This window comes from Oryx dammah, unplaced genomic scaffold, assembly GCF_014754425.2.
Source record: "Oryx dammah isolate SB20612 unplaced genomic scaffold, SCBI_Odam_1.1 HiC_scaffold_27, whole genome shotgun sequence".
In the NCBI taxonomy this organism is placed as follows: domain Eukaryota; kingdom Metazoa; phylum Chordata; class Mammalia; order Artiodactyla; family Bovidae; genus Oryx; species Oryx dammah.
The window spans coordinates 116,808,725-116,822,508 of record NW_024070211.1 but is presented as its reverse complement, the minus strand read 5'-3'; the positions used below and the strand labels follow the sequence as shown (position 1 = coordinate 116,822,508).

At 39.7% G+C, this 13,784-nt stretch overlaps 1 protein-coding gene across 1 annotated transcript in view; it reads left to right on the top strand.

The window, feature by feature from the left end:
- PDE11A (phosphodiesterase 11A) overlaps positions 1–13,784 on the top strand; it is a 418,022-nt gene that overhangs the window by 181,190 nt on the left and 223,048 nt on the right. The window contains exon 5 of the mRNA XM_040227701.1: positions 5,403–5,467. Coding sequence (XP_040083635.1) covers positions 5,403–5,467 — 65 coding nt within the window. The remainder of the gene's footprint in view (positions 1–5,402; positions 5,468–13,784) is intronic.

Below are 13,784 nucleotides of genomic sequence, written 5' to 3'. Positions count from 1 at the left end.
TATTCTTTTTTAATCTCTGGACATTTTTCAGGTTTGTTTCTTAAGGTATCAAAAGCAGAAGTTCACTTTTTATTCCAGGGAGCACTAATTTTGATGATTAAGGGCAAACTTAGCTCCCTCTGTAAAGTAAGCTCCGTGCATGCAGGAATTTTTTTTTTCTTTTACTTTCACATGTGTAGCCCTGGTGCCTATTTCACGACTTAACAAATGCACTCAGTATATATTTGTTGTGTCAAATAACAGTTTTCAAAAAGTTGAAAACCTAATCCTTGCAAAAAGCTAAAACAAGCATGTATCAAAGATGTAGTTAACTCACTAATGAGAGAAGTCAACAAAGCAGTGGTCAGTTCTAAAACAGGCACTGCAAGAATGTAGGCACAAGATTGCTGTGTGTGGTTGCTTACTAAGTTGCTTCAGTCGTGTCTGACTGTGACCTGCCAGGCTCCTCTGTCCATGGGATTCTCCAGGCAAGAATACTGGGGTGGGTTGCCACGCCCTCTTCTGGGGGATTTTCCTGATCCAGGGATCAAACCCCCATCTATTACTTCTCCTGCACTGGCAGGCAGGTTCTTTACCACCTGTATCTTCCAGGGCTTCCCTGGTGGTTGAGATGATAAAGAATCTGCCTGTAATGCACGAGACCAGAATTCAATTCCTAGATCAGGAAGATCCCCTGGAAGAGGGAATGGTTATACACTCTCCAGTATTCTTGCCTGAAGAATCCCGTGGATAGAGGAGCCTGGCAGACTATAGTCCATGGGGTTGCAAAGAATCAGACATAACTAACACTTTCACTGTCTTCCAGGACAATAAAATTTTAAATTATGGGCTTATCTTTTTTTCTGCACAGAAGCCATTCCCATTTCTACTTGAATAAAATGCATTTGCATTGCCACAGGACACAAATCATTTTCATAATGTCAAGCTATTCTTTCTTGCCCCAGTGACTTCCTGAGTGACAGCATTCACCCTCCTTGTTTTGAACTTCAATTATTGCCCAGTTATTACTGGGTACCCATCCTTAGCATATGTGTTCAAACCACAAGCCTTATGATGACTTCCCTGTGTTTACTCCTTATTTCCTTTCCATGTAGGCCAGTCACATTCAGATTACAAGGGGCAAGCGTCCTGAGGGCCACAAGTTACCCTCCGTATAACTCTCAATAAAAACCCTTATCCAGGGGTCCTTGGTCTGCTCTCCATAGTGACCAAACTTTGAGCTTTGGGTGGCTTTCTGTGGGTTTTTTGGGCATGCTGTGCCCTCCTCTCCAGGACCTGCATGACACATCATTTAGTTTCACATGCCTGTAGTTTCTGTAGCCATGTTTAGAGTGAGCCTCAAACACCCCACAAAGGGGACTTACCCCCGCCCCGCATTTACAATCCAGTTGATATCACTTTTTCAGAAATTAACCTCTATCCTTTCAGAATTGTAAAGTATTCTAATCAGTAGTAAAAATTAAGCCAAGTAAAGTTCAGGTATGACCTAAATCAAATCTGTTATGATTATACAGTGCAAGTAACAAATAGAGTCAAGAAATTAGATCTGATAGAGTGCCTGAAGAACTATGGATGGAGACTCGTGACACTGTACAGGGGGCAAAACCATCCCAAAGAAAGAGAAATGTGAGAAGGCATAGTGATTGTCTGAGGAGGCTTTACAAAGAGCTGAGGAAAGAAAAGAAGTGAAAGGTAAGGGGGAAAGAGAAAGATATACCCACCTGAATGCAGAATTGCAGAGAGAGCAAGGAGAGATAAGAAAGCCTTCTTAAGTGAACAGGGATTCTTGCCACTTCTACCTAATCTCTTCTGCTTCTGTTAAGTCGTTACTCTTTCTGTCCTTTATTGTGCCCATCCTTGCATAATCCTTGTATCATCCTTGGTATTTCCAACTTTCTTGAAGAGATTTCTAGTCTTTCCTATTCTGTTATTTTCCTCTATTTCTTTGCATTGTTCCCTTAAGAAGGCTTTCGTATCTCTCCTTGCTCTCTCTGCAGTTCTGCATTCAGTTGGGTATATCTTTCTCTTTCTCCCGTGCCTTTCACTTCTCTTCTTTCCTCAGCTATTTGTAAAGCCTCCTCAGAGAACCACTTTGTCTTCTTATATTTCTTTTTCTTTGGGATGGTTTTGGTCACTGCCTCCTGTACAGTGTCACAAACCTCCATTCATAGTTCTTCAAACACTTTGCCTACCAGATCTAATCCCTTGAATCTGTTCATCACCTCCACTATATAATCGTAAGGGAGTTGCTTTAGGTTCTATCTGAAAGGCCTAGTGGTTTTCCCTGCTTTCTTCAATTTAAGCCTGAATTTTGTAATAAGGGGCTGATGATCTGAACCACAGTCAGCTCCTGGTCTTGGTTTTGCTGACTGTATTCAGCTTCTGCATTTTCATCTGCAATGAATAGAATTAATCTGATTTAGGGATTGCTCATTTGGTGATGTCCATGTGTAGAGTCATCTCATGTATTGTTTCCTATGACCACTGTGCTCTCTTGGCAAATCTCTGTTAGGCTTTGCCCTGCTTCATTTTGTACTCCAAGGCCAAATTTGCCTGTTTATCCAGATATCTCTCGGCTTCCTACTTTTGCATCCCAATCCCCTATGATAAAAAGGACATCTTTCATTTTGGTGTTAGTTCTAGAAAGTGTTGTAGGTCTTCATAAAACTGATCAGCTTCAACTTCTTCAGCATTAGTGGTTGGGGCATATACTTGGATTACTGTGATGTTGAATGGCTTGCCTTGGAAACCAACTGAGACCATACTGTCATTTTTGAGATTACACCCAAGTTCTGCATTTTGTACTCTTGTTGACTATGAGGGCTACTCTGTTTCTTCTAAGAGATTCTTGCCCACAGTAGTAGATTTAATAGTTATCTGAATTAAATTTGCCCATTCCCGTCCATTTTGGTTCACTGTTTCCTAAGATGTCAATATTCACTCTTGCCATCTCCTGCTTTACCACGATTTACCTTGACTCATGGACCTAATATTCCAGGTTCCTATGCAATATTGTTCTTTACAGCATTGGACTTTACTTTCACCACAAGATATATTCACAGTTGAGTGTTGTTTCCACTTTAGCCCCGCTGCTTCATTCTTTCTAGAACTATTAGTAATTGCCTTCTACTCTTCCCTGGTAGTTTTTGCTGTGTAATAAATAAGCCCCAAATTATTTATGCCTATAGATCCTGTGCATTTGGAGAGGGAATAGCCAGGATGGTTTCCCTCTTTCTAGGATATCTGGGACCACACTTAGAAAAATTTAGAGATCATGGGTAACTTAATGGCTGGGAACTAGAATCATCTGAAGGTTTGTTTGCTTATATGTCTGGCACCTGGGCTGGAAGGGCTTAAAAACTGGAGCTGCTGACCAGAGCATCTACATGTGACTGCTCTGGATGGTGGCCTCCGTTTTAGCATAGTGTCCTGAGGGTAGCTGGGCTTCTTATAAAGTGTCTCAGGACTCCAGGCACAAGTATTCCATTCAGATGACACAGAAGCTGCAGTGCCTTTTGTGACAACCTCAGAAGGCACATTTAATATCTCTTCTATATATTCTATTTGTTGCAGTGGTCTGAAGCCTGCCTAGATTCAAGGGGAGGAAACATAAACCCTACCACTTGGTAGGAGGGTGGCAGGGTCACATTGTAGAGAAGAATGTGGAATAGGAGAGATTGCTGTGACCATCTTTGGAAAATACAATTTGTCACAGTGAGTGATTTTGCAGAGGCTTCTTTCATATTAGAATATGAAATGAACTATGTCCTATAGCTTTGAAGGGTATTTCCTTTTCGTTGAGCTACCGTCACTGCCCTGCATTTAGCTAGTCACACGCAATTTTCTTTGTGATGGGCTTTTCTTTCATCTTTTTCCTAATGTTACATTTTCTTAGTTTGGGTTCATTACCTCACTGATAAAGCTGTTTTAATATTTAATCTATTCCCAGTTCCAAAATCATTTTCTCAAGTGCCCATCAATTCCTTATAAGTGGTTAATTTAAATGGCCTTTGAAGCATGACTGCATCTGGCTAAGGCAAATCTAAATGTCAGCCTTGGAAGCATCCAGTGACATTCAGACGACTCCTTTCAGTACAGGGGCTCTTTTTCTGTCACGTGGTCTATCTTGTCAAAAGAGGGCCAGAAATCGTGCCTTTCCCCCTCCATAGTTTTAGTGTTGTTGAAAAAAAATGGCACTCTTGAGGCATACTGCTGCTGCTGCTGCTAAGTCGCTTCAGTCGTGTCCGACTCTGTGCGACCCCATAGACAGCAGCCCACCAGGCTCCCCCGTCCCTGGGATTCTCCAGGCAAGAACACTGGAGTGGGTTGCCATTTCCTTCTCCAACGCAGGAAAGTGAAAAGTGAAAGTGAAGTCGCTCAGTCGTGTCCAACTCTTCGTGACCCCATGGACTGCAGCCCACCAGGCTCCTCCGTCCATGGGATTTTCCAGGCGAGAGCACTGGAGTGGGTGCCATTACCTTCTCCGCTAGAGGCATACAGACCTGCTTTAATCCCAGTTGCCTCATTTAGTTGTGTGAAACAGTGCAAGTTTCTGAAAAATTATGGGTTAGTTTCCTCATCTATATACTGAAGGTAAAAATCCCCATTTTATAGAGTTGTAACAGGGAAATTAAATAATCAAAAAATCTTCTGATGTAGGACCTAGTTTATAGGAAGGACTTAATAATGGCTAATGATGAGTTTGTAACAGGGAAATTAAGTAATCAAAGAACTTTCTGATGTAGGGCCTGGTTTATAGGAAAGACTCAGTAGTAGCTAATGATAAGAAACACTGCCTCTGCATTTTCTGTGCTCATAAATTCCCTGACAGTGTAATAGGTCTTAATCAGGCTCTTGCACCAATCATGCCGGTTTCACGAGACAGAGGAGGGAGGAAGTATCCACACTAGGGATGATCTTTGAAGAAAGTGTCTTTTTTAAAGTTACCTTTTGCAGGTGGCAAAATAAAATTCACCTGAGAACAAGCAGGGAAGGCAACTTTAGGAGCCTGGAGTTGAAGGAAGGCAACCTTTTGAAGGATATTTTGTCCAGATTCTCCATGGATGGTGAACTGGGTTGCTAAAAGGGCAGGAAAAAAATTATTTCAAACAAGATGTCCCTTTGCTTGACCACCACAGGATTTTTACACCTTATTGTAATTATATTAATATATGCACATTTAGAAATATATTTAGACTTCAGCAATATGTGCCATATAAGAAATAAGTTACAAAATGTAGGATAGAATTTTCTCTTGTCCCTCAGGATTTCTCCACTTAAAATCTGTCTTTAATCTCCAATTATTGTAATAGTCATTATAGAGATGAAAAATGTTTATTGGATTATTTTAAACTGTGAGAAAGCTTTAATTGACTGACATTTATTGTCTTTCTGTGCGGCAGGTGGTGAAGTTTACCAAATCCTTTGAATTGATGTCCCCAAAGTGCAGTGCTGATGCTGAGAACAGGTAGGCTCGTGAGTTTCAGTTTTGTCTTTAATCCTCATCTTCGATCCTTGGTGTTGACAGCACTGCATAATTTCTGAGGACAGGAGTTGTTCTTTCTTCAGATCAGCGGGTGAAGCCAAATATCACCGCTTTTCTGTATTTCAGAGTTTAAATAAAAACTACACGTAAAAATAGATGGGCCCAGAGATAAATCCACACACCTATGGACACCTTATCTTCGACAAAGGAGGCAAGAATATACAATGGAGTAAAGACAATCTGTTTAACAAGTGGTGCTGGGAAAACTGGTCAATCACTTGTAAAAGAATGAAACTAGATCACTTTCTAACACCACACACAAAAATAAACTCAAAATGGATTAAAGATCTAAACATAAGACCAGAAACTATAAAACTCCTAGAGGAGAACATAGGCAAAACACTCTCCGACATAAATCACAGCAGGATCCTCTATGATCCACCTCCCAGAATACTGGAAATAAAAGCAAAAATAAACAAATGGGACCTAATTAAAATTAAAAGCTTCTGCACAACAAAGGAAACTATAAGTAAGGTGGAAAGACAGCCTTCTGAATGGGAGAAAACAATAGCAAATGAAGCAACTGACAAACAACTAATCTCAAAAATATACAAGCAACTTATGCAGCTCAACTCCAGAAAAATAAACGACCCAATCAAAAAATGGGCCAAAGAACTAAATAGGCATTTCTCCAAAGAAGACAATATGGGTGGCTAACAAACACATGAAAAGATGCTCAACATCACTCATTATCGGAGAAATGCAAATCAAGACCACAATGAGGTACCATTTCACACCAGTCAGAATGGCTGCGATCCAAAAGTCTACAAGCAATAAATGCTGGAGAGGATGTGGAGAAAAGGGAACCCTCTTACACTGTTGGTGGGAATGCAAACTAGTACAGCCACTATGGAAAACAGTGTGGAGATTCCTTAAAAAATTGCAAATAGAGCTGCCTTATGACCCAGAAATCCCACTGCTGGGCATACACACCAAGGAAACAAGAATTGAAAGAGACACATGTACCCCAATGTTCATCGCAGCATTGTTTATAATAGCCAGGACATGGAAGCAACCTAGATGTCCATCAGCAGATGAATGGATAAGAAAGCTGTGGTACATATACACAACGGAGTACTACTCAGCCGTTAAAAAGAATACATTTGAATCAGTTCTAATGAGATGGATGAAACTGGAGCCGATTATACAGAGTGAAGTAAGCCAGAAAGAAAAACACCAATACAGTATACTGACACATATATATGGAATTTAGAAAGATGGTAATGATGACCCTTTATGCAAGACAGCAAAAGAGACACAAATGTATAGAACGGACTTTTGGACTCTGAGGGAGAGGGAGAGGGTGGGATGATTTGGGAGAATGGCTTTGAAACATGTATACTATCATGTAAGAAACGAAGTGCCAGTCTATGTTCAATACAGGATACAGGATGCTTGGGGCTGGTGCATGGGGATGATCCGGAGAGATGATATGGGGTGGGAGGTGGGAGGGGGATTCAGGATTGGGTGCTTGTATGCACCCGTGGTGGATTCATGTCAATGTATGGCAAAACCAATACAGTATTGTAAAGTAAAATAAAGTAAAAATAAAATATTAAAAAAAATAAAAAATTACAGACAACAGAAAAAAAAATAGATGGGGAAACAGTGGAAAGAGTGGCTGATTTTGTTTTTCTGGGCTCCAAAATCATTGCAGATGGTGATTGCAGCCATGAAATTAAAAGGCGCTTACTCCTTGGAAGGAAAGTTATGACTAACCTAGACTGCATATTAAAAAGCAGAGACATTACTTTGTCAACAAAGGTCCATCTAGTCAAGGCTATGGTTTTTCCAGTGGTCATGTATGGATGTGAGAGTTGGACTGTGAAGAAAGCTGAGTGCAGAAGAATTGATGCTTTTGAACTGTGGTGTTGGAGAAGACTCTTGAGAGTCCCTTGGACTGCAAGGAGATCCAACCAGTCCATCCTAAAGGAGATCAGTCCTGGGTGTTCATTTGAAGGACTGATGTTGAAGCTGAAACTCCAATCCTTTGGCCACCTGATGTGAAGAACTGACTCATTTGAAAAGACCTTGATACTGGGAAAGACTGAGGGCGGGAGGAGAAGGGGAGGACAGAAGATGAGATGGTTGGATGGCGTCACCGACTTGATAGACATGGGTTTGTGTGAACTCCGGGAGTTGGTGATGGACAGAGAGGCCTGGTGTGCTGCGATTAATGGGGTTCCAAAGAGTCAGACACAACTGAGCGGCTGAACTGAACTAAACACATAAAAAATACATACATACATACATATATATATATATATAAAACTACTAATGAATAAAGTAGATTTTAGATGTTCCCTAACTACACAGATAACTTTTTTTTTTGCCTTATTTAGATCCTTTGTTTATCTTTCTCCCCCACTTTTTTTTTGCTTGTGTTTGACCATAAAGCCCCAGGGAAAAGAGTAAGAGCTTCCAGTAATTCTGTTATGTCCCGGTTAGTATTTGAGGCTCTAGCAAGGTAAAAGTAAGGGTTGGAGACAATCAGTGAGCTTTCTGTTAGCTTTGCATTACCCTCAATAATATTTAGCTGCTACAAAAAATATTGATTCTTTTTATTTTGGTCAGCTCTAGAAGAAGTGCTAAAAAGAAAAAAAAAATAGTGAAATTGACCAAAATGCAAAACTATGGAGAAAGACAAATAAAGCATGATAATGATAATGATGACAATACCAGTGATGGTAATATTAGCTAGATAAGCTATTTCCATTTATTCAGGGCTGAGTGTGCCACGTACTATTCTAAATACATTATAAACGTCGAATCCTGCCAAACAACTCAATGAAGCAGGCATCATTCCTCATGCATGACAGAGGAGAAAACCAAGGTTCAGTGCGTTTACATGACTTGTTCAAGGTCCTGCAGCCAGTAAACGGTAGTTATACCTCAGAACAAGAGCATCTAAGACCCTCTCAACCTCTGAATTTTGATCCCACTTCCACACATGGTCTATGTAGAGTGAATGTCTGCTGGATTAATGTTGCCCAAATCTGGCTGGATCAACCAGAATCAAACCTGGAGAACTGAATAAAAACTAAAATATCAAGACCCACATGAACAATTTTGATTCAATATGCTGAAAGTGAATCCCTAAAGATCCATCTGCATATTCAAAAAGTTCCCTAGGTAATACCTGTTTCAAGATGTAATTATTATGGGTAATTTGATTTTATATATCTATTATTGTCTTTAATTCAGAAAATAGAACTCAGTACATTAAAATGAGCACTTCAGCTGCTTCACTTTTATCAAATGTATGAAATTTAATAAAAGAGTCCATTTATAATTCCATTTATGTTCTTTTTTTCCTATTTTTGGCCACATCTCAAGGCATGCAGGGTCTTAGTTTCCTGACCCACAAGGGATCAAACCCGTGCCCCATCGGTGGAAGCATGGTGTCTTAACTACTGGACTGCCAGAGAAATGCCTATAGAGCATTTTTGAAAAAGCAGAATTATAGGAGCAGAAAGCAGATCAGTAGTTGCCAGGGTATGGAGGTGGAGAGAAGGGTTTACTACGAGAGGGTACAGGGAAATTTGGGGTTGTGAAGGAACCATTCTATGTCTTGCTTGTGGTGGCAGTTGTATAGCTGCATTTGCAAAAACTTGGAGTACTATGCACTTAAAAAGCATAAATTTTACTGTTTATAAATTATACCTTGAAATGGGAAGCAAAAGACCTTCTGGAAGAGGTTTTTTGTTTTCAGGAAAATATATGTTCACATCCATATTTAATGTCAGCTAATCTATACCTAAAAAAGATTTAGACATAAAGTTACTAGTGGTGTATTCATTTTCCTAAAAATTTCATGCAAAGTAGCATTAAACATTGGGTTGGCCAAAATGTTTGGATTTTTCTGTAACATTTTACAGAAACGTAAATGTTCTACTCATACTTACTCCTTTGGCTAAGTACCAATTCATACAGGTTCTCTCTCTCATACGTGAAGGGGAAAGATTTCCTTTGAAATTCCAATACTTTAATATTGTTCTTTTAAAAAAATACTAAATATGCCCTCATGGTCATTACAGAGTTAAGTATTTCATTATTTTTACTGCTGAGAGTACTTCTATGTCAAAATAAAATGACCCAAGGCCTAGACTGCCCTCGGCAAACTTCTGATAATAAAAAAAGAAAGAAAGAAAGGTCAGATTTTCTTTTAAAGAGACATTTGAAAAGTGCCTTTGAACTTTGGCATTATGAGATAGTATTGTCCATCATTCTATTTGTGGCCTTTATGTAGAATATCCATTTATCTCGGAAGACCTTTCCTGCATTGTCCAGTAATTGTGCTCTGGTGGATGTGGGATCCTTGGGTCATTTATTGAAAGTTAAAGGAATAAAGACAAGTGGCTCTAGCATTTACTTTGCCAGTGGCCATGGAAAAGCCACTGAAACAGGCTATGAGTCCACAGATCACAGCTTGCTCTCAACGTGCTGTAAATCTTTTCTTTAACCTTTTATCACTTAACATCTTCACTATAGATAACGGTCATTAGATACCTTAGTCCTCTGGACATCATTCAGAGTTATGATAGGACAGCTCTTGAAGGTAATGTCTAGGGCTTCTTTCAGCAATGTTTCAGCACACTATTTTAATTCTGATAAATTAATTTAATTTAAATTAATTTAATTCTCCTATTTAAAGCTTGCTGATTTTTATAGACAGTCCTTGAAGACTTAAAAAAAAAAAAAAAAAACCAGTTCTGTTGCTGACTCATCATTTCTGCCTACTGTCTTATGCGGATAACTCTTTGGTTTTGACCAGTCTCCTCTTGGTCTTCATGTAATTAATACCAAGCATTTTGAGAGCTGGAAATGATTGATCCATCTCTCTCCATGTGTATCTCTTTTGAGACATTCTTGATGACTCTTCTAACTGTGTCATGATGGGCTTTTTCCACTGATAGGGAGTTCTAGTTCTTAGAAAGCCATTTTATGTTGAATCAGATTTCTGTCACTTCAACCTATTTGTCCTTTGGAGACAGTTACCCCTTCATTAATTTTATCATTTCATTCAACAGCCGTATGGTGAGTATTCTCCAATAGGTAATGGAGCTACAGAGAATTTATTTTAAAGTCAGCAGTCTCTGCCCTCAATGGATCTCAAAGCCAATAAAGGGGGTAGGAGTAGGTTAAGAATGTAATATAACCATAACCAGATTTCACCCACCCTCCAGACCATGGCTATAAGTAAAGTCACAGTAACAGTGATAATTTAAACTTAACTGCTTGATCATTTCTCCCTTGTAGCAGAAGAACCCAAGCCCTTTGCAAAAGCCACTCATGAAGTAGCTCTGGGAATCCCCAAGGTTTTTTAAAATTTTCATTGCTCACTCATCATTTCTTGAAGTGTCCCTAAGTCCTCTTCTTCTAAACACGGCAGAGTGGAACCTGTTGGCATGGACTTCCTGGCCCACTCCAGATTCCCATGGCCCTCACTGGACCCCCTCACCAGTGCTATACCGCAGCTCCCTGGCATGTCTCACATGCACTGGTGGCCTTTCCAGATCCAGACAAGGCTGGGTAATCAGTGCACGAGTGGGAAGAAGGGTTATGTGTTACAGTTTGCTGTCTGGCCCTCAATCAGTCCTGAGTGTACCTCATATATATATATATATATTTACCAGTCTTTTAGTTCTTAAAGCTTTTATCTGCAGCCCTTCTTTTGCTATAGGACTTGGATCAAGTCCATGGGATCAAGCTTAGGTCCAAGTCCCCAAACTGAGGGCCAGCCACTAAGTTGTTCTTTTGATTTCCCCACTTTTCTTCCATCTCTGCCACCAGGCTCAGAGGCTCAAGACCTCCTCCTCCCAGGAAGGCTCTTTCCTTCTATGCATGTCAATCTGTACAGATAAATGCCCCCTCATGTAGAGATGTGTCCCAGATTAAGCTCATATGTCCTGCTATCAAGTAAATCATGATGGCAAAGCAATTCAATATTTTCTGCAAAAATTATGTATATGTATAACTGGGGCTTGCCTGATAACTCAGATGGTAAAGAATCTTCCTGCAATGCTGGAGACCTGGCTTCAGTCCCTGGGTTGGGAAATCTCCTGGAGAAGGCAATGGCTACCCACTCCAGTATTCCTGGTTGGGAAATCCCATGAGCTCATGGGTGACAGATGAGTGTAGATGAGTGTCATCTGAGTGAGTGACAGACGAGCCTGGCGGGCTACAGTCCATGGGGTCACAAAGGATCAGACACAACTGAATGACTAACACTTTGACTTTTTTCATATGTATAACTGATTTACTTTGTTGTACAGCAAAAATAACACAATGTTCTAAAGCAACTATACTCCAATAAAAATTAACTTATTGTACTAGTTGACATTTTAATATAGAGGAAGGGACACCCAACTCATCTGGGGAAAACTGGAAGGTGATCCTCAGGGAGAGCTTTCAGACATGGTGGAACTTCACTTAGGTCCTGTAAGATGATGGGAAGTTGGTGACACCACGACCTCCCGGGGAAAGGAAACATTGTAAACAGAAGCAGAGAAGTGGGAGAGAAAACATGGCATGTTTCAGGATCTTTAATTAGATGGTAGAGAAAATGTGGTGTGTTTCAGGATCTTTAATGCTGTGATCTGTTGTCACGAGGGTCATTGTAATTGATGGTGATGGCCCTTTGCTCCTCCTGAGGGTATCCAGCTCCCCAGAATGCCATCTGATGGGGATTTGGGAACTACCCAGTCCTTCCCAGCTGCTCAGACCCTCTTAATTGTCCTGGAGCCTGACTACATGCCTGCTTACTCATGGGAGAGTAAGCAGGTAGTGAGTGACATATTAAGATTTGTCTTGAAAAATCCTCTAGGCAGTAGTATGGAAGGCCAGAGAATGGCAAGCTAAAGCCACCAAGGATTAAATCTAGTGCCTTACCCACTTGTCAGTGGTTCAGTCCTGAAAGACTGCACAGATCACTGTACTTACCTTTTCCAGGTCAGCAACTGCTATTTTTAGACTATTTTCATATTTCATGGTCCCAGACTCTTCACCACTTTTTTACTTTCTTATGGATATGCCCCAGCTTGCTTGAGTTCTTCTTATTCTGGTATTTCTTAAGAATGGAACATGGTTTTCTGTTTTTTTCAGAATCATAACAAATTAGAAAGGACATGTGCCTCTCTTTTACAGAATATAATATTGTTGATGCATTTATTATTCCAGCCTTCTGTGTTTATGAATACTAACTTTCAATACTGACCTTACAAAAAAATTAAGATCTTTTCTGATCTATTTGACCCTCCCCCTCCTCAGATCTCACTTTAGGACTTCTCCTGTGAAGCCTGACTTAATAATATTTAGTGAATCGGCCAAATAAACTTTCTTGAATCTCTTACTCAAGCTTTAATGAACCTCTTTCTGCCCTCAATGGAAACAGGTAGTCTGAATTATCATATGTACCTGAAAGTAGGAATGAACATTCACGAACATCTTAAGAATTAGAAATTTTTATTTACTATAAAATATATTTGGCCAGATTTTACTGATGTATCACTTAAGTATAAATATGGACACTTTGGAAATTGCACTTTCTCAGCACTGCTACTTGAATAATTTTTTTAAAAAAGTTAAATGTCTGTGATTTCTAAAAGGTAACAGCTGACTAAAAGGATATTTTCACTTAATCATTTTAATAGACTATAGTGGAAATAATTATTATTTAAAGCCCAAGTTCTGTAACAACTTCAGCATTTGGGGAATAAGGCAGTTGAAGGGAAAAAAATTTACTTCAATGGGAAGCAATCTTTTTTAAAGAAAATTTAATCTTCTTACTATATTTTTATTTAGTACAACTGGAAGGGAAGAGGAAAATAAAACTAGAAATCTCAGAGCAGTTAAAAGGTAAGGTTTTCTGTTTAATGAGCCTGCCAGCATGCAGGTCAGCCTGGAGGGTGGAGAACTAAAGCGTTCTTTGAAAAGACAAAGGTGTATGTACGATAGGCAGAGTAATGCCCCCCTCAAAGATATCCAGATCTGAATATGTGGAATCTGTGAATGTTACTTGGCAAAAGGGACTTTGCAGATGTGATTAAGAATCTCGAGATGGGGGGATTATCCTGAATTATCTGGATGGGTCCAGTGTAATCAAAGTGCAGCATTTCAGCATGAGGCCATGCATAACATCAGATGATTAAAACTTGCCACCATGTTTAATTTAAAATAACAAAGTCAAACTAAAGGTGGTAGACAGAATTTGGGCCCCCATGACCTTCACCTGCTCTTG